We start from the raw sequence: 21,191 nt of genomic DNA, 5'->3' as shown, positions 1-21,191 counted from the left end.
CTCCCAGGCATCCCCCTTCTAGGTCCTTTTAAAATACTTCCTCACTGGGGGACCAGATCAAACTAAAGAACCAGTTTGGCTAGATGCCATGGCTGTTGCTATTAAAATAAGCTCACATAGCCAACTCCACCGATACAGGGCTGGACTCAAGAACGGGCCTGCCATGCTGCTAGAACTCCTAATGTTGCTGCCTCTTGAAATGCAGCAAGCCAACATACCTGCCACCAGAGCATATTTGCACCTTTCCTTTCCTTTGATGTTACCAACTTCTGGATTCAAAGTCCATAGCAGAGGTGCCTGATTGGCAGGGCGTGGGTCCTATGCCCTCACCCTAGCAGCAAGAGACTCCAGGAAAATGAGTGTCTGTCCTTTTCAGCTTTTATAGCAGGAGATGGTCTTGCTTCTCAAAGAGGCCGACTCCCCAAACACAAGAAGGGCCACCAAAAGAAGGACATGTTACTCCGGTGTGCCTATTTCCTCATCCCCAAAATAGAAATAGTGATGGCTCCTACACATGGGAGCTGTAATGGTTAGAGGAGCTGGTGCGTATAAAAGGCCCATCACATACCTGGAACACATCAGAACCCATCAGAAGCAATTAATGGTAAATGTCGTTATTGGTGACTTGGGTTGCATTCTAACGTCTACATCACTCCGTGGGGCCCCCAAATCTCGACATATCAGCATTCCTGGTGTTTAACAGCAGGCTCTGAAATGGGATTCCTTTTGTAAGAGTTAATCAAGCTACCAAGTTTTCCAACTCATGGTAAGGCCCATTGTCAGCAGCCCACCTTTCCCACCGCCCTTTAGAAATGAGAGCACAGTGTCTGCAACAGCCGAGGCTTTCCCCGCAGGACCCTATTTACATTGTTAGGGGAAGGCAGTTCTTAGAAAAGGTATTTGTTAACTCTAAATTTAATTGAAGTCAACTCAACGGATGCTTGATTTAAGTCTCTTTATTTTTTAGACATTTTCTTTAGACATTTAGTATCTTTTGTTGATTCAGTGGCCGATTAAGGCAGCATCTGCTCAGTTAGGAAAGGCACCTGTCAGAAATGAAATATTCCCGTGTTGCAAGGCCCCTGTCCCAGGAGACCAGCTGCAGCCTCCTTGAGAGTGGGGACAGTGACAGTGTGTTTAGTAGCACCTCACCTAGCACATAGGTGCCCTCAAAGGATGTTTACTGAGTTATCTTCATTAGTTAAAAATAAAACACTAGAACCCCTTTCTTGGCCTCCCCTCACCTCTCTCTCTCTCCCCTCCTCCACTTCCAAGCTTTCATTTAGCAAAAGAACATATAACAGAGAATAATTCCTCTAATAATTCCAGGAAGATTCCAGTATGGGCAGAAGAGTTTGGTTTTAGGGCTGGAACATTCCAAAAAAATTTTTTTTTCTTTTTTTAAAGCAGAACAATTTTTTGGAAACATATCTATTTGGGATTTGAGTCCTTCAGGAAATAGCTTTTCCTGGTTGGATGCCATTTCACCCTTTGCTCCCTGGGGATTAGACTTATGGGAAATGAAAGAGGAATCCTTAGAGCTTTGATGGGCTCAGAGAGGGGGCCTTTGGCTCCAGTCATGGGAGCCCAGAGGAGGCTACCAAAGTGGCTTTGCCCCATACTGTCAATTTGGAAGCTAGACTCCTGACCTCTGCTGAGATACAGGGGCCTTTGCTCAGACACATGTTCGGCCCACAAAAGAAACTCATGTTCTCTGAGCCAGGATGTTAAAGAAGAATGTGGTACAACAGAGAGAGGGACTTTGGGTTCAAAGAGCCGTGGGTTTGAGTCTCGTCTTTGCAAGTTAACTAGCTGTGTGGCTGTGGACAAGTCCTTTTCTCTCTGAATCTGCAACTTGCAGCTGCAAACAGAAAACATAATTCCTTCCAGGGTTATTGGAAAAATAAATCCTATGAGATAATTTGCATGAAAGCATCTTGCCAAGCACCTGATACTTGGTAGATATTTAAACACAGTAGGGAGAAAAGATGTTTGGGGTAGGAAGTATTTGCCAGTATTTTTCCAGACGTATCCAAGCGAGCATTTTTATAGTGGGATGACATGACTCTGTGACCCTGGGTCAGTCTTCTTACCTTCCTGACCCTCAGTTTCCCCTCAGAAGAGATTTCTGATTCCAAGAGGAAGAGACTCTTAGAATTTGAGGTTAAATGTCGGAGTGTGTCACTTTCTGCAACAGAGTAAAGATTTATGACCTTGTTTCCAAGATGCCTTTAATTGTAAGGTGTGCAACTGATTAAAAACAGCTTTTTGAGAGAGAAAAAAAATACTACATTAATGGACCCATCAATTTGAAGACATATCCTGATTTCAGAATCTTTAAAATGTGAATAAATATGTCTTGCCATTGAAGAAATACTGTAACAATAATGCTGGCTCTCATTTATTAAGCATCTGCTGAGTGCCAGGCACTCCCCGAGCTGCTCTACTAAGTCCTTGACTAGTTAAAGTAAGCTTGTGAGGCAGAGGTCATCATCCCCACTTCGTGGTTAGCCAACCCAATATGGAGCGCTCGCATCACTCTGCCAAGACCACACAACCAGGAGGTAGGGCTTGGAAGGCAAGTCTTAATTTCAAAATGGCTCCCCTCTCAGTAGATTGTTCTCCAGGCTAAGGAGTCAAAGAGAGAAATGGTTTGCAAATGTCATACTTTGAATGTGCCCTGAATCTCTGTGAGGTTATCAGGAAGGACCCAGGTGACATAAACAGGATTGTCATCTGATCAGTCTCTAATACTGGTCCTTGGAGGGAAATGTTACCTGGAGAGAGAGGATTGCTCAGAAACCAGAGGGAAGCCAAGAAATGAGACTGAGTCAGGCTTAATCCCGCCCCAAAGGGAGAGGAGGGGCTCTGACTAGCTCCAGACTCATTCAAGGACCACGGACACTGCAATAAGCTTTGACCCCAGAGGCCATCATTCCTCAAGGTCATCCTATTCCTTCACCTCTCTTTGCTAATGAAATAGAAAACTTTTGAGGAGAATTGTTTCTCCCCCAACCAAAATCTGCTGACTGGTTGTCGTCATAAGCTAGCTAGCGGTCATCTAGTACCAGAACAAGTCCTACATTAACAAGTTGGTTTTTTGGTTAGTTAGCCCAAGTTATTTCCCCTGTGCCTGATTAATGGGATTGAGCACTTGGCTCTGCAAAGATATGGCTATAGCACTTATTCTGATAGGACCCCAGTGGCAGACCCTGTTGTGATAACTCTTGGGAGCATGTGCTGACCCCTGACTCCTGACCAGAAGACTCCTGGGCTGTCTGTCTGTCTAGCAGTTGTGCTTGGGGGAGAGAGCCACACCCGCTTCAGTGGATTCCTAACATAGCTCTACCTCATCAGATCACAACAGAATCTTCCACAGCCTTTTGGAAGGGTGGCACCAGGGACATGGATATAGCTAGGGTGGGGCAGGGCAAGACAGGGTTGGGGGTTGCCTGAAGCATCAGGAATTGCATAAGAGATGTTCCCGTTGACCCAATCCTGGAAGGAACTCATAGTGAAGCTGCCAGAGGAGAAATGTGCTTCTGGATCTTGACTGAAGAAGGCTCTTTGGACGGTGGCCAAGATAGCACCAGCATGCGCGGGCAGTCACCGAGTCTCCACGTGGACGTCAACGGGGCTGAAGGTCACAGTTGCAGGGTGCTGGCTGCTGTTGTTGTTGTTTGGGCCCAAGGCAGAAGGCGAGGCTGGCTTGGGCCCCTTGGGCTCCAGCTCCCGCCTCGTCCTCATTTTCCTGGAATGAGATACGCATGCATGCTTGAGTCTTCCACCTTGTCTAACCTATGATTTTGGCTCTGGCAACGAGATTAACATAGATCATCATTAAATCACGCTGCTTGATTGCCAATCACAGAATTTTACAACTGGGGGTGGGGAACCTTAGAAATCAGCTAGTCGGACCCTTCCATTTTTTGTGTAACCCAGATGAGATATTTAGTTGTATTTTTTTCCCATTAATGAATGGGTGAAGTGACTCAGATAGGTGACTACATTTTTTTTTATTAAAGATTTTTATTTATTTATTCATAGACACACACACAGAGAGGCAGAGACACAGGCAGAGGGAGAAGCAGGCTCCGTGCAGGGAGCCCGATGTGGGACTCGATCCTGAGTCTCCAGGATCGCGCCCCAGGCTGCAGGCGGCGCCAAACTGCTGTGCCACCAGGGCTGACCCAGAGAGGTGACTACATTAAAGACAAATGAAGATACTATGATTTTTTTTCAGTTCAAAGTGGTAGTGTGAGTTAAATTTTGCAGTTTCATCATGTTGCCAAGTTTATTGCTAGAAATATTTAAGAACTTTTTGCATAGTTGAGAAGAGAATGGACTTAAAATGTACATCCAATCTTTCATATCATATGCCAGAAAATTCAGTGACTGACAATAATCATTAATTCTAATGTCTACATGAAATCTCATCTTGTTGATCTAATACTTTTAAAAATTTCAAATGCTCAGAAAAGTTGCACAAATAGTACAACTATTACCTGAGTATCGTTCCCAGAACAATTCACTGATTGCCAGCAGTTTGCCACATTTGCCTTCTCTCTCTCTCTCTTCATTAACACACATGCACACACACGCACACACAATTACACAGGGTGTTTTTCTAAATCCTGAACCACTTGAGTTAGCTGCAGACATCATGCCACTTCACCCCTAAGTACTCCTCAAAACAAGGGCATTCTCCATGCAACCATCACTGTCCCACACTTGGTTACATTCTCCATGTAACTGGTCCCAGTTGAAGAGATCATTTTAAAGATGACCAAATCGAGGCACAGAGAGGTTAAATGACTTGCCTGCCTTTGAGAGGCCAAAGACTAAGCTCTGGTCTCTAAGTTGCAGCCCAGGCATCATTGTAAACAGAGTGGGGTGGGTAGAGTCTCCACCCAAATTACACCCTAGGGAAGGGGCTCAGAGCTCCCACAATAACAGGCAGGAATGAAGGGCAGAAGTTGCATTTGGATCCCACTTCCTGGTCTGGGGCAGATCCAAATTGTAATATCCTCAACATTTTAAAAATAACTTATGCTATTATTATTACATATAGTGGTGGGACTATTTTCTTGGAAACTGCATGTACTGGGTTTGAATCCCAACTCTGCCACTGAGGGCTGAGTGACCTTGGGCTTGTTGGCTCATTTCCTGGTACCCGTTTCACAGCTATAAAGTTGGGGGATATAAAAATACCCACCTGGTGGGGTTGTCGTGAGGATTACATGAGTTGATACACACATAAGGAACTTAGAATTATGCGTGGCACATAGAGATCTTTATATGTATATTATATACATGTAACACATAATATAAAACATGATTATTATAAAAACAATGCCTGTTTGCATCTCAGAAATAAAGAAGTATACTCCCTCCCTCTGCCAAAACCAACTAACCAATTAGCAATCCCATCATGCAGACACACTGGTTGTTAACATCTTGCTGTGTATCATTTGAATCTTCCTTGATTTAAATAAATAAAATCTTAAAAAAATATTTTAAAAAAGATGCCTGGGTGGCTCAGCAGTTAAGCTCTGCTTTCATCTCAGGGCGTGATTCTGGAGTTCAGGGATTGAGTCCCACGTCAGGCTCCCTGAGGGGGGCCTGCTTCTCCCTCTGCCTATGTCTCTGACTCTCTCTGTCTCTCTGTCTCTCTCTCTCTCTCTCTCTGTATCTCTAATGAATAAATAAAATATTTAAAAAATATTTTAATCTTCATTGATTATGTGTGTAACCCACATGTATAATCATAATGTACATATTATTTTTGTAAACTTTGCCGATACATTGTAAATGGCTTTCCTCACCAATAAACACACTTCTACTCTTTTTTTTTAAATGTCTTCCAAGTCTGCTGTGATGTGGTTGTGTTCCTAATCTCTTTATTTTGATTTCTTGCCTGAGAAGAATAACCTTCTAGCAAAGTTGTGACTTAGAGATGCTAACACGTGAGGTGATAACACATTTATTCTTTATGCAATCAAATGATATTATTTTCTCTTATTTGGTCCCCAGCAAATAATAGCTGGGGTGACAGGCATTCCAGTATTTGTCTCCTCAAATACTCATGTGATCCACTCAACACACCCTAGCACAGGGTTCCTGGAGAGAAAAGGATTGGAACATTCCTCTATTACCATAATTTACCTACAAGGGCTTACCACAGTGCTCAGGGGCATTAGCATTGTGATGATGATTATTATATTTAAAAATATTTCTCCAGGTATAAAAATATTTGGTTACTATAAAGTTTCTACAGGAGAACAGAGGTCAAAAAAGGACCCACAGAAGGTTAGTGCATTTGATGATGGACTCATGGGTACTCTGCAGCACACTGCTGGCACCTATAAATGTTAGTTCCCATTCATTCTGACATCACCGAAGGCACAAGATCATCAGAGCCCAGGGCATCCTATACCTGTTGTACATCTTTAGCAGGATCAGAACCACGGCGAAGATGATGATGACAACTACCACAATGGCAGCAACGATGGCTCCGGAACCTACGAGGAGAGGGGTGGAAATGGCAAATGTGCAAACTGAAACAAAGGAAAGCATTCAGAGACTGGGAGGGGGACTTACACCCGGCACCTTGCATCCTCATTAGATAGGCGGGGAGACTATGGGATATCCTAGTACCCTGACTGCTGACCCCGGGACAGAGACATTTCTAGAGCAGCAGTGCACCCCTACCTCCAGGGGGACATGGAGGGCAGCGTCCTCAGCACATAACCTGCCAAAGTTCTGTCTCAGGCCATCCTGTTATTATCACTCCTAGAACAGAATCTAACTTCCTTTGTGAAACAGGCAAGCAAAACACCCTTCCTTCTTTTTCATCATATAAAAGTAATATGTGATTTTGTAACTCATTTTGAAAATATAAATACAAGCCAAGAAAGGGAACTCATTGCCCCAGGAACCATTGATCATCTACACATATATACATTCACCAACGTCATTATGTATATGCACATATGCACATTAAATACCTAGCCACCAAAACTCTTGGATAATTTATTAATCCTATGTCTGAAATCCACCTTAAAGAAATAGTCTTTTTTTTTTTTAAGATTTTATTTATTTATTCATGAGAGAAACACAGAGAGGCAGAGACACAGGCAGAGGGAGAAGTAGGCTCCATGCGGGGAGCCCGACGTGAGACTCAATCCCAGGACTACAGGATCACGCCCTGGCATTAAACCACTGAGCCACCAGGGCTGCCCAAGAAATAGTCTTAAAAGTGGAAAAATATGCACTTGATAAAAACGGAACCATGTTCCATTCACAGTTTTACAACCATCTCCTCATCGTCTTTCCATGTAACTACATTGTTTTTCACGACTGTTGATGGCTACCCAGTTCTCCATTGTTTGCATGTGCCATAATTTGTTGACCCATTCTGTATTGAAGATATTTATGTTGTCTCCAATTTTATACTATGAAAAACAAGGTATAATGAATGTCCTTGCAGCTTAATATCTTAGATTTTCACACCTCTAATTCCATGTCCAAGATCAACATCCTTGTTGGAATTGATATTGAAAACACAAAAAAAATTTATAAAGAGGGGGTTATACTTTAATCTGTTTGATTCTGGGGAGTTTATCCTAAGGAATAATCCTAAATACAGAAAAAGCTGTATGAAGGGAGATGTTAATTACAACGGTATTTATTCTAAATATGGGAATGGTTCAATAAGGTATGGTATGCCTATCTCATGAAATATCATAATTTTGAATGACGTGTGGAAAAGAGAATATGATATTATGTACACCCCACATGTACACATTATGTTGCATCCATTAAAAATGTGCATACAAACATTACGTTGACTAAAGAAGCCAAATAAAAGGGTATATAGGGTATGTTTCCATTTACATAAAGGTTAAAACCAGGTAGGACTAATGTCTGGTGGGAGAAGTCAGAGCAGAGGGTTCCCTTGACCAAGTGGGGATGGTGTGACAAGGGACGCTGGGACTTTTGGGATACTGGTGGTGGTTCACTTCTTGATCTGCAGGCTGATTTCACAAGTGTGTTCATTTTGTGAAAATTCATCCAGCTGCGCACTTATGATTTGCGCATTTTTTGAGCATATATAGTGCTCTTATAAAAGGTTTACAAATAAAAACAAAACTAGGTCCAGATATTCACAGGAAGAAAGACTAGAAGGCAAGAAAAGGGGGTGCGGTAGGGAATCCGCCATGGAGTAACTTGTTTTTTGTTTCCTTCCTGGGGAGCGCAGTGATGCTACTTTAATTCATGGTTTCTCAATCATGTCCGGATAACCCTTTGTTGTGGGGGGTCGTCCTGAGTGCTGTACGATATTTAGCAGTATCTCTGGCCTCTGCTCACTAGATATCATTGACAATGCTTCTACCTCCCCATTAGCTGTGACAAGCAAAAGTGTCCAAATGCTGTCAAATGTCCCTTGCTTATAAAGTGGCCAGATAAAGTACACAATACCTGTTTAAATTAGAATTTCTGACAATGAATAACTTTTGGTATGTCTCGAATATTGCACGGCACATCCTTATACTAAACAAATATTGCTTCTTTTAAATTGAAATTAAAAAAAATAAATTCAAATTTAACCGGGTGTTCCATATTTTATTTTCAAAATCTGGCAAGCTTATCTAGGGGACAAGATCGTCTAGTTGAGAATCACTACCTTTAGTTAAATAAAAGCAGAATGATTCTCATCTTGCTGATGGAGATTCTATCTACCCTGCATTTCCCTTCAGAACTGTTTTGAGCTACGTCAACAGGCCTCTGTAGGTCTCCGCACATGGTAAGGAGCAGGCTGACATGTGGGACCCTGTCCCAAGAGTCACCCTGTCCCAAGAGTGACCCTTTCTGGGTCTCTACGGCAGACACATGTCATGCCAATAATTGGCTTCCTGCTAGTGCAACAGTCTGGAGCCGTTATCACTGGGTAAACACTTGGCAAGTGTTGGGAGGCCTGTTCCATGAGCAAGGCTGTGTACCAGAGCAATAAAAGTGATGGAAATGGGCCCAACTCCCCCTCACAAGATTCACTGGGACCCCTGGGTGGCTCAGTGGTTGAATGTCTGCCTTTGGCTCAGGACGTGATCCTGGAGTCCCAGGATCGAGTCCTACATCAGAATCCTTACATGGAGCCTGCTTCTTCCTCTGCCTATGCCTCTGCCTTCTGTCTGTGTCTCTCATGAATAAATAAATAAAATCTTTTTTAAAAAAAGATTCATTGGTTTTCTGAAGAGTGGTTGCTAAGTTTTTCATTTTGGGGACTCCTTGCTCCTGGCGAATGTCTCCCCAGGGTTACTCCCACCTACACTCATTTACTCCTTTGTGAATTGATGGAATGTTTTTGCCTTGCAAAATTGGTATGAACAGTATGAAACCAGTTACATTCTAAGGTGACTCATTTAGGAACATCTTACAGGAGATGCAAATGTCTATCGCTCTCTAGACCCCAAAACTCCCTAACAATAATAGTAGCAATAGAAGTGATTATAATCGTTAGGTACTTTGTGTGCATCGAGGCTATTCTAAGCTCCTTACGTGGATCATCTAGTTTAGTCTCACACCAACCTTCAGGGGTAGCTTCATTAATATCCCCATCTTGCAGACAAGGAAGCAGGCACAAAGCAGTGAGGTCATGCGCTCAGGGTCACAGCAGGCATATGGAACAAGTGAGGCTGGGACCCAGACAGTCTATCCAGACCCCACACTCTTGGCCTCTATACCAGGAGCTGACCATGTCCTCATCCTGCCACCCTTCCCCCAGCTGCCAAGCCACATTGGCCTTACTCTTGTACAGGAAGTCTTCTCTGGTGGTCACGTTCAATGAGAAGAACGTAGTACCCCCCAAAGGGGTGGCTGTGGTCATCTCGATCCTGGTAAGAACAAAGATAAAATTTTGTTTAACATCAGAGTGAGCTTTACAATGCCTGTATGCTGCCTCTTTCGGTCTTCACCTGGATGACCCGAGAAGAGGCAAGCATGCATTTTCTCTTGGTGGCCAGTAAATACAAGGCCTTTTACTATCTACTGCGGAGAATTAAAAATCAAGTCTGACATTTGTAAAGAACTTCATTTTTCAAAGCAGCTTACATTAACTCAACAATATTTATTAAATTTTTCCTAACTAGGTTTCACCCAGAATGTCTAAATTGATCTACTAGAAACTGTGTGAGGGAAGTGATTATTGTCATTTTACTGAAGAATTTGAAGTTCCCAAAGCTTCATAGAGCCTCAGGTTTGACCTTAACCCAGGGCATCCGCCTCCCATGCTGGTGGGACTGTTGGCATCTCCAATGATGCCTGAAATGCTGTTGCTGCTTCCAGAAGCTTTATAATCTAAGAGGCACACATAAGTAAATAAATAAGCAAGCAGATGGAAAATTTGACTATGCTATTAAGCAGTCAGTGACATGAGCCATCACTGGGCTGTGAAGAATGGTTTCAAGGAAAAGCTAAATGTGAATGGGCCCTGAAGGATGGACATGCGATGGGATGACAGGACAGAGGACAAAGGCCAGCTTGCACAAAGCCCTCAGCGGGAAGACAGTCAATGGTGTTGAGCATCCTCCAGGCACCAGGCTCAGTCAGGGGCACCTTCACACACTCTATCTGCTCACTCGTTATCTTCTCAGTCATCACATTTTGCTGCTGAGCAAACTGAGGCTCAGAGTGGTTGAGTGAATGGATGGAAGACACACAGCGAGGAACACGTAGAGCTCAGACACAAACATATTCTCTGAGTGCAGAGTATGGCTTCTTTCCCTGACGGCAGCAGGAACCAAAATCCACAATCCTGTAATCTTACACTCGAGGAGTGAGCCAGGAGGTACACGGTTAATATGATGTCCAGCCACCAGAAACAAGTGTCGCGATCCTCCCCACCAAGAAGTTCTGAGCGTGTGATAGTATCCACAATTGCTCCGAACAACGGGCATCGAGAAGAGGGGGGAAGCAAATGAGATTTCCCTACTTCAGAGCAGCAGTTTTACCACAGCTGCTGACAGTTTGTAGGCCTGTGAAAGATCACCACCAAGAAAAGAATTATCCAGGCCTCCTGGTAATGCTAAGAAGCCGTAAGGCTTCAGGGTGGTCACTCTATGTTCTGGAGAAGAGATATTCTATAGATCTAACACAATATATGCATACAAATTTGCTTTCTTTTTCTTTTTTTTAAAAAAATATTTTATTTATTTATTTCAGAGAGAGAGATAATGAGCAAGGGGAGCCACAGAGGGAGAGGGAGAAGCAGGCTTCCCGCCAGGCAAGGAGCCCAACTCTGGCTCAATCCCAGGACCCTGAGATCATGACCTGAGCTGAAGGCAGATGCTTAACCAACTGAGCCACCCAGGTGTCCCTCATTTTTTTCTTTTTAACAAAGAAAAAGGAAATATGATTATAAGCATTTGTTCAGTCTGAGTACATGGGCTCCTATTACATTATTACTTATAATTTAAAAATATTTATTCTGGGGGCACTTGGGTGGCTCAGTTGGTTAAGCGTCTGCCTTCAGCTCAGGTCATGATCTCAGGGTCCTGGGATTGAGCTCCACTTGGGCTCTCTGCTCAGTGGGGAGTCTGCTTCTCTCTCTTCCTCTGCTCCCTTCCCTTGCTTATGCTCTCTCTCTCTTGCTATCTCTCAAATAAATAAAATCTTTAAAAAAAAAAGTGAGTTAGTTGAAATCCTTTTTCTGCTCTACTTCTACCTCATTTCCTCCCTTCCCCGAAGTGACCACTGCCTTAGCCATTAGTGTGTATTCTTTTCATCAAAGTTTTACAATGTTTACCATATCTGTGTATACCCATAAACACTGTATAGATTGTGGTTCTACATAGTTACTAAACAGATACTAATTGAGCACCTACTGAGTGACTGTGCTAGGTGCTGGGAACACACTAGAAAAATGCAAGACAGATTCCTTGCCTCCAGAAGCGAGAGAGAGAGAGAGAGAGAGAGAGAGAGAGAGATTGTAGATTTGATCACAACATTCTTGGGCTGAAAAAAACAATCATCTCCCAGTGCCCACACTTGAACAGCTGGCAGCAAAAACCCTTCACTGGCTGTTTCCACCCTCTCTTTCCAGTCTCCCTGCTCCTCACACCAGCCTCCGCCAAACTGCTGTGACAACGGACCACTCCATCCTCCCCCGTCATTCCTGGTCTTTGCTGCCAGCAGACTGGCTGCCCAGGCTTCGGCCTCCCCCCTCCCCCCCAGAGGACATCTCCTAAGAGTTCCCACCTCTGAGCTGCAGCTCCCCACTCCCCCAGCTCCTGGTGGAAATAGGTCAGGGCACCTGCACTGGGGCAGGCCATCTGCACCCAGGCTGGGGACTCTGGTGGCTGTGGCCTGCCCCACCCCCTGGGGGCCTCATCCTCAGAATGGCCCTCTCTGCCTTCCTTTAAGCCATGGGGACTGGCCTAAAAACCCATAGTTCTTGTCTGTCCCTTCCTCCCAAAGACCAGATCCTCAGGACTCCCACGACTTGGGCTCTCCCAAGGAGCCCAGCCCGGGTTTGCCCGACCTCCTCATGCGGGTTGGCTTTTCTTCCTGGCTGGGCTTCCCATCTCCTGACCTCCTTACGCAGGCCCACTGGCCAGACCCCACTGCCTGCTCCCCCTGCAAAGTGAACGTATGCTTCAAGATTGAGCCCAAGCATCCCCAGAAAGGCTCCCGCTCCCCTGGCCAGAACTAGCCACGTTCTCTGCTTCCACAGCACTGCTTTGCAAAGAAGCACCACCCCGGGCATGTGTCTCAGTTGCTCTGTCTGGCAGTTAACTTTCCAAGTTCATTGTCGGGTCCTTGAGGGGAGAGGCTGTCTGGGGTCTTTTTCGTATCCTCCTCCTACTTCTCCCAGATAAATTATCTGGCTCTTCTCACCTTTGCTAGTAGAAGTCCTGGAGCAAGTGATTGAACTTCTCCTAGCTTGGTTTGCTCATCGGTAAAATGAGGTAGCTTTTTCCAAGGCAGCTGAGGGTTAGACGTTAAGCACGGAAAGTGCTTTCAGTGCTCAGTAAATGGTGGCTCTTAGTATTTTAGTGGGTACTAGCAAATATTTGCTGAACTCAGAGACAGGTGGCTCTGGAGCTCAAAACAAGAAAAAATTCTCTAAAAATAAATTTGGACACATATGAAGATATGGAATGAAAGTCTTTCCCCACCCCACCTGCTGCCCCCCATTCCTACTCCCAAGGAGAGGCACCTGCCCCCCACTGCCCCCCATTCCCCATCCCATCCTAAAGAGTTTTGCATTATGCATTTGCATATTATACCTTTGCCTGAACCTTCTGCTTCTATCCCCACCAATAGCAAGCTGAGAAGACTCACCAACAATGCTTTCTTACAATTCCTTTACAAAACAGAAAAGAGAGACAGAGAGGCAGCTACTGATGGAGGATCACCTAGTGAGGGAGGCATGACATAATCACTGGAGAGGCTAACCCTGCCTCCGTGGGACCAACATGCAGAAAAATGACACAAGCCACTATCCCAACGCCTGCTAGGTACCAAGACCTTTAGCCAGATATTTTCTTTTTAAATCCATTGAACTAGCAAATGCCATGTAAAATAGGTTTTCTCGTCCCCTGGATTAGATGAGGACCCCAAGGTTGGGGGTATAAAGCTGTCTTTCCCTGCTTACACCGTCTGGAAGATGCAGAGCTGGCATAGGTACCTGGCCCTGCAAACCTCAAGCCTGTATGATTCCCACTGCACCAACCTGCCCCTGCTACTGCACATCTAGAGGGATTCCTGACAGGTTACTACAGAAACATGCAGGTGTGTGTGCGTGTGCGCGCGCACGCACACACACACACACACACACACACACACACATACTGACCAGTAATGCGGCTGCCTAAGGCCACCAGGACTCAGATTCCTCTGCAGGCCCTTCAAGGTGACCTCGTGGGTGCTCAGTTCCGGCGCAGACGTCCTTTCGGATGGGCCGGCTCTTCTTCTTTCTGAGGGAACATTGAGTAATCTCAGAGTATATCTTGCCTTATGTCAGGACCCAAGGCTCTCAATTGCATCTCTGTTCCTGCCGCTTCAGAGAAGGTGGGAGGGAGGGGGTGGTCCTTGATGGTCAAGGACATGGGTGTTTTCATGTGTGGGACCCAGTGATTCTTGTTAACCAAGTGAGGTCCAGCTGGGGGATTTCAGTATCAAATTTGTGTATGACCAGGTCCTCGGCCGTAGAAAAGCAAGGAAGGTGCAGGGAGGGTGAGAATGGTTTTCAATGACAGAGGTTAATGTAATAATAACAACAACAATAATAATGTGCCTGCATGGTACTCAGTGCTTTATGAAGGAGCTCTCATTCAATCCTCATGCCCATCAGGTAAGGAAGGTGCAATCACTGCCCTTTGAAGAAACTGAGGCTCACAGTAGTGAAGCAATCAAGCCAAGCTCACAAGGCTAACAGGTAGCCATGCTAGCATTCAAGCCAGCGTTTGTCCTATTCTGCGGCCCCTTCTCCATAAACCCTCACTGGACTGCCTCCCTGGGAATGTGCAAGACACAAAGGGCCCGGCACCCAGGCCCTGAATCAACGATGGGCTTTGATGAGAAAACCACACAGGCTGGGGCTCAGCCCTTGCCCCAGACCCCTGACCGGTCCTATCTGACTGATGCCTGCCCTCGGCCACACTCTGAACCTGTCTCCAGCACAGCCTTAATCACATTTATAGAATCTACAAGGAACTGTTGTTTCCTTGGGTTGTTTACAAATGGTCCTGTGTGGGAGGTCAGTCCGGGAAGTGATGGGAGGTCAGGACTTTTTACTCTCTGAGTCACTTCTCCTTTCTCTCTGCCTATCTCTTGGTCGAGTGTTAGAGCCATATCTGGAGGATAAACATTGCCAGATCCAACCTGTCCCAAATATCCCGCCCCCCCCCCTTGCTCTGCCCCTGTGGTACCCTCCTTCCTTCTGGCCTGGCCTAAAAGTTCCTCCCTGGATAAGACAACAAAACCGACAGACCACTACTCAACTGGCCAACTGTATGTAACTCAAAGTAGGTAACCCACGAATGCCCTCCATCCACCAAAACACGGGGATCGATTTCTCCCCATCACTTAAAACACGGGAAGATTCGGCATGACTTGGTTTCTTCCACAGACATGAACCTCACTACTCCAAGTAGCCCCTTGAGTTTTGGGGATTTTTTTTTTCCAGAAAATTAACCTTCATGTTGAAACCAAAATATCCCTCCTTATCATTTTCACCTAGTTCTCTTCCCACAAAGGTAAGTGTGCTACCTCTTATAATGACAACCTGCCAGGTATAAAAGCACTTCTACGGTAAAAAAAAAAAAAAAAAAAAAAAAGGTGAAACCAAACTTCAAGGATGAAACCGTGACCGCAGCAGGTAATATCAGCACATCAATTTTACCTCCCACCAACAGGTGGCGCTAGCAGCTGGCTACAGGATGTCCTGCTTAACCCAACCAACCAAGGGTTGGTAAAGGCCCTGTGAACCCAATCCGTTCTTAAGTAAAAGAGCTTTCTGCCCTTGAAAACAGCAATGGTATGTTCTCTGATTATTTTTTTCCCAGGGCAAATATTCTAAGCTCCTTCAAACGATCTTTACGATGATCATGTCCTGCATGGGTTAAACATGTAATATATTTAGCACAGTGGCTGTGCACAAAGTCTATTGATACTATGCTGGATTAATGCAAACAAATAGCTCATTACCCTTACAGGCAGTCACAGGTGCTCATACACACCCTACTGATATACTCTCAAAACCCTTTCCAGACTTATTCTTATGCTTGTTTATGGTCAATCAAAGGCCTGAGGTCGGCAAGTAGAAGGGCTTTCTAAACTGCAAAGTGCTTTGGAAATATAAGGCAATAGCAGCTGCAGTATGACGGGGCAATATTATGATCAGCTGCTGCCCAGTAACCAGGTCTCCATTACGCTCTTGTGCAAATGTCATTTTGAACTTAAGTGCAAGACTTTGCATTGGCCCCTGTTCGCCTTGACCTTATTGATGTGGGCCCTCAGGAGAGAAAGTCCAGCTCCTCGTGGGTGGCTCTGGAGGACTTCCTGGTCGTGTTCTCCTGGCACACTGTCTATAAGCTCATGACCCAGCGGGAGCTTTGGGGTCAGGTTGTCTGGGTTTTCATCTTGGCCTCATCTCCGACCAGCCCTATAAGCCGAGGCACTTTTGTAGGCTTCAGTGGTTTCACTTGGAAGGCATGGATAATACCTGCTATCTCCTAGGGTGAGAGAATCAGTGAGATAGAATTACTCGTGGCAGTGCCTGGTGGATGGTGGGTGAGTGGTAAAGCTCAGCTCCTGGCCCCTCTTCTCCTTTCTCTTCTGTCCTCAGTCTGTGCTCTCCCTGTTCTCCTTGGACCTGAGCTCTCAGTTCTCTACCTGGTAAGTGTTAGCTGCATCTGGTCAAACTCATGTACAGGGCGGTCAGAGAACCGGACCGTGAAGCCCTGTCCCAAGGGGGGATCTGAAGAGGGATTCACTACAGCTTCTGGAGGGTTTGACTTTCTCTTTCATTTCCACTGAGGAATAGTAAAACCTCCACCAGGAAGGCAAAAATCCTAATGGGGCTGGTAGAGCAAGGGGGTTGCCGGATGGACAGGGGAAGGGCATGCCACAGATTCATAACTGGGGGTGAGAAGCAGGAGAGCAGGGTTTCCATTGCCAATGACTGGCCATGTGACTTTGGAAAGTCCTCTCCCTTCTCTGGACCTTGGTTTTCCTGTCTATACAATGGTCCAGTTTGGGGGTGATCACTAAGGGCCTTTCAAATCTGTGGTTCTATTGCATTATAGTCATTCGTAGCTTAACTTGAGAACCAGTGTCTTCCAAAAGCTCATCCTTCCTTGCAGATATTGACTCTGGGGACATTAGGAGAAGGAGGACAGCATGTGCAATTTTTGACTGGAAAGCAGGAATCCTTCCTCAAAGGCAGCTGGAAAAAACCAGGGAGAGCTCTGCAGAGGGGATTTCACTTGGCAGCAGCATTAATGGGACTCTCAGGAACGAACCTTCAAACATTCTGTTGGCTACATGGTGACCCGAGTCTGCCTGAATCCTCAATGGCCACCACCCATATTCTCCACTCATGTTGGGTTTCACATTGTCACCCCCACCCCATCTGCCCTGCCTGCATGACTTTGTCCTGTGTGTCACAGCTCCCAAAGGTGGGGTCTGAATTGGCTTCCTGCTCCCCTGAACTTGGGGCCACACACAATTACACACTGAATACATATTCCTCATGGTTGGTTTCCAGAAATTAGGAAGTACATTTCTTGTTTCATGTATTTATCCATTCTTTTATCCTCCCATCCACGCCTGGACCCGCCCACCCATCCATCTACTATAACATACCTTCATCCTTCTACTCATTCTTCTATCCATTTTCCCTGTCATTCATTCAACCAGGGCCCACCGTGTACAGAACAGTAAGAGGGATTCAAAGACCATGGGGATCACATCCCTAGAGCTCAGACACAGAGGATGGAAGTGGAATCGTTTCCTTTTTTTTTTTTTTAAAGATTTTATTTATTAGAGGGAGAGAGGGAGAGAGAGAATGCACAAGCAGGAGGGAGGGGCAGAGGGAGAGGGAGAAGCAGACTCCCCGCTGAGCAGGGAGACTGATGTGGGTGGGGCTTGATCCCAGAACCCTGGGATCACAACCTGAGCTGAAAGCTAATGCTCAATTGACTGAGCCACTCAGGTGCCCCTGGAGTTGGTTCCTTTAAGATCTTTCCTCCAACCAATACTGAGTGCGGATCACCCCCCCCCCCCAGCAGTGATCATGGAGGTGCCTAATCAATATCATATTGAAGTCCTACGGAAAAAGCAGTGGCCTTTGGATCCAGAAGTCCAGATTTCAGGCCCACCACATCTATTAAGTCCTATTTACCCACCCTGTCAAATTTTGGCTTGAACATCCTTTATTCTGATTTTCGTGGCCCACACTATCATGAAAGGTGCCCCCAAAGAGCTTCCAACCAAGACCTGCAAGCCTGATAAGTTCCATGCACTAAGAGTTATAAATAGAAAACCCAGATGAAAGTGGTCACAAGGCAGATTTGTGCCCTGTGCCAAAAAGGCAGCACAGGCTGTGCCAGGAGTCAGCAGGAGGGAGACCTGTGGGCGTTGTGGTTGAGACCGACCCAGAGCTGGAATGTGACCTGTGGCTTCCTTCTGCCCCTCAGTCTTGGGGTGCAAGCCAATGGCCAGCTCCCCAGAGTACTCAAACCACACTGAGCCCCCATGTAAGTCTCCTTGTGTCCTACTGTCCCCAAGGGGGAGAAAGCTTAAAAGTTTAAAAAGTTGATGCCTCCTAAGGGACTATGTGAAAGGGAAATAATACCCCCTTGACATGCTGGTCGGGAAGGGAAGCAAACTATTTAAGGAGACACTGACAAAGCACTGGGCACTGGGCTTCTACACGTTTTCTTGTTTAATCAACACCACAGGGCAGGTCTTTCTATGTCCACTTTGCTGACAGGAAACAGAGGCTCAGAGAAGTTAAGGAACTTACCCAAAATCTCACAGCAAGCGAGCGCAGGAGCTGAGTCTTGAACTCAGAGCTTCTACCTTGAAAGTGCCCATGGCTGCCAAGCCTCCCAGGAGGTAAGCAATATTCCTGGGGACACCCTGAGGGTCAGTGGCCCTGCTGGGCCAGGGCTGTGCTCACTCTTCTTTCTACTTGTTGATACTGTGAGCCCAAGAGGTATAACAAACCTTCAGAGGATGGCAGGGTTCCTCACCATGGCCCTGTTTACATCTGATAATCCTGAGTCGCAGGGGCCGCCCTGGTCGTTGCAGGATGGTTGGCAGCATCCCTGGCCTCTGCCCACTAGCTGCCGACAGCACCCCCAGCTGTGATAACCAAAAATATCTCTAGGCTTTCCAAGTGTCTTCTGGGAGGCAGATCGCCCCAGGATCTCTTGACCGTTCCCTATCCTTTCTACCCCAGAGAGTCTAGACAACAAAGAAAATGTCCGGTTTGTACTTACACCTGTGGACAGATGACCAGTAGTGACAATGACGGTGACCACAAACAGCTGTCAGTCCTTCCGCTGCTTCCTGCGTCCCCACTACCATGCTGAGTACTTCGTGTGTATTTTCTCACGTATGTTACCTCTATTGTTCCCGAGGAGGGAAATGAGGCTCAGAGAGGTTAGGTACCTGGTGCTAAGATACAGCAGAGCTAGCAGGCCTTTATTTCCTAGCGCTGCTGTCACAAACGACCTCCAACGAAGTGACTTAACACACATTAATTTTCTTATAGCTCTAGAGGTCAGAGGTCTAAAATCCGGCTCACTGGGCTAAAATCAAGGTGTTGGCCGGGCTGTGTTCCTTTCGGAGCCCCTAGAAGAGAATCTGTTTCCTTGTTGTTTCTAGCTGGGGGCAGGTCACTGACATTCCCTGGCCCATGGCCCCATCCTCCACCCTGACCTTCAAGCTCACAGTGGAGCATCTTCTATCTCTCTGTCTCTGGCCTCTGCCTCCATCGTGAAGCCTCTTACTGGCTCTCCCGCCTCCCTCTTCTAAGGACCTTTGTGATTACATTGGCTGCACCTGGGTAATCCAGGCTACTCTCCCCATCTCATAACCTTTAACTTAATACACCTGCCAATGCCTCTTTGCCACATAAGGGAACATGGTCCGAGGTTTTGGGGATTAGGACGTGGTGACCACTGGGGGCCAACATTCAGCCTGAGACATAGGATTTAGACTCTCATCTCTCTGACCTCAAGATTTGTACTCAATCCACTTGTGCTTCTTCCACTGTGCCTCAGGAGACATTTTCTGCCACCGTGGGGGATGCAGAGAGGGATCACATATCCAGGGAGTGGTGGGCACCAGTACGCATAGGGAGGGAGCATTGGGAGAAGTGCTGTGGAGAGGACAGAGAGAGTCCAGAGACCTTGGAGCAGCTGGCTGGGGCATGGGGTGGGGGTGGGCTCGGGGGCAACTGGGCGAGCCTGACTCATTCCCTGCCACACAAGCTGATTCTTCCTGGAAGCCTCAGCACCTACCTCCAACCTAAGCTTCAAACACCTCTGTTTGTAGTTCATCTGTCCCAAAGGGCCACCCCAGCCCAGCCCCTGCCTGCCAGGATTAGGTTCCATCTGTGTGATTTATTAGGTAACTGATAACCATTCTCAATTTTCCCTTTTTCCCTTTCCAAATCTCCCTGCCAAGGGCTTAGAAAGTCTTCAGTCCTTTTTTTTTTTTTTTTTTTTTTTTAATTCATGAGAGACACAGAGAGAGAGGCAGAGACATAGGCGGAGAGAGAAGCAGGCTCCCTGTTGAGCAGGGAGCCCGATGCGGCACTCGATCCCAGGACCCCAGGATCACGCCCTGAACCAAAGGCAGACGCTCAACCACTGAGCCCCCAGGCACCTTGAAAGTCTTCAGTCTTGGGCAGCCCAGGTGGCTCAGCGGTTTAGCGCCACCTTCAGCCCAGGGTGTGATCCTGGAGACCTGGGATTGAGTCCCCCGTCAAGCTCCCTGCATGGAGCCTGCTTCTCTCTCTGCCTGTGTCTCTGCCCCCCTCTCTCTCCCTGTGTCTCTCATGAATAAATAAATAAAATCTTTAAAAAAAAAGAAAGTCTTCAGTCTTAAACATGCCTTGCTCTGGTGTGCAAGGTGCCATCAGCTGTCCGGTCTCACCTGAGCCCCCTAGTCCCTTCAGAGAATAGAGAAACCACATTGAGTGGGTTAGCCAGGCTCCCTCTCCCCAGACAGGTAGAGCCTTTGACTTTCCCCAACAGCTCGCAGGCTCTTCAGTGACCTAGGGATGGTTTCTCCAGGCTCCTGGGTGTGACAAATCTCCTGGCCCATAAGCAAATGACAGGTAAAAGAACAGATTCAGCTTCCTGGGAGAAACAAAGTTTGGGAACTATTTTTTAAAATTAATTAATTAGAGGAGGGGGAGGGAGAGGGGGAGGGGGAGGGGGAGAGGGAGATTGATTGTGGGCGTGAGCAGGGTGAGGGGCAGAGGGAGAGGGAGAGAATCTCAAGTAAGACTTGAACCAGCTGACACAAGGCTCGATCTCATGACCCTGAGATCATGACCTCAGCTGAAATCAAGAGTTGGATGCTCAACTGATTGAGCTACCCAGGTGCCCCCAGAACTGTTTTTATTTTTTAAAAATTGCAGCGGGTGGGGGGGGGCACCTGAGTGGTTCTAT

General features: G+C 46.3%; 1 protein-coding gene across 2 annotated transcripts; it reads right to left on the bottom strand.

The window, feature by feature from the left end:
- Positions 1–1,014: 1,014 nt before the first annotated feature.
- NCMAP (non-compact myelin associated protein) lies at positions 1,015–18,591 on the bottom strand. 2 transcript variants are annotated; one of them, XM_055332128.1, is made up of 5 exons: positions 18,530–18,591; positions 13,856–13,976; positions 9,808–9,893; positions 6,437–6,521; positions 1,015–3,751 (listed from the first exon to the last, which is right to left on the bottom strand). In XM_055332128.1, the coding sequence occupies exons 3-5, from the start codon at positions 9,884–9,886 to the stop codon at positions 3,607–3,609; spliced, it is 309 nt and encodes a 102-aa protein (XP_055188103.1). In that variant the 5' UTR covers positions 9,887–9,893; positions 13,856–13,976; positions 18,530–18,591; the 3' UTR covers positions 1,015–3,606. The 2 variants fall into 2 exon arrangements, with proteins under 2 accessions (XP_055188103.1, XP_055188104.1); XM_055332129.1 differs by lacking the exons at positions 13,856–13,976; positions 18,530–18,591 and adding an exon at positions 12,895–12,908.
- Positions 18,592–21,191: the final 2,600 nt, after the last annotated feature.

The sequence above is a fragment of the Nyctereutes procyonoides genome, unplaced genomic scaffold (assembly GCF_905146905.1).
Source record: "Nyctereutes procyonoides isolate TBG_1078 unplaced genomic scaffold, NYPRO_anot_genome, whole genome shotgun sequence".
NCBI classification, from domain to species: Eukaryota; Metazoa; Chordata; class Mammalia; order Carnivora; family Canidae; genus Nyctereutes; species Nyctereutes procyonoides.
This window is presented reverse-complemented; position numbering and strand designations above follow the sequence as displayed.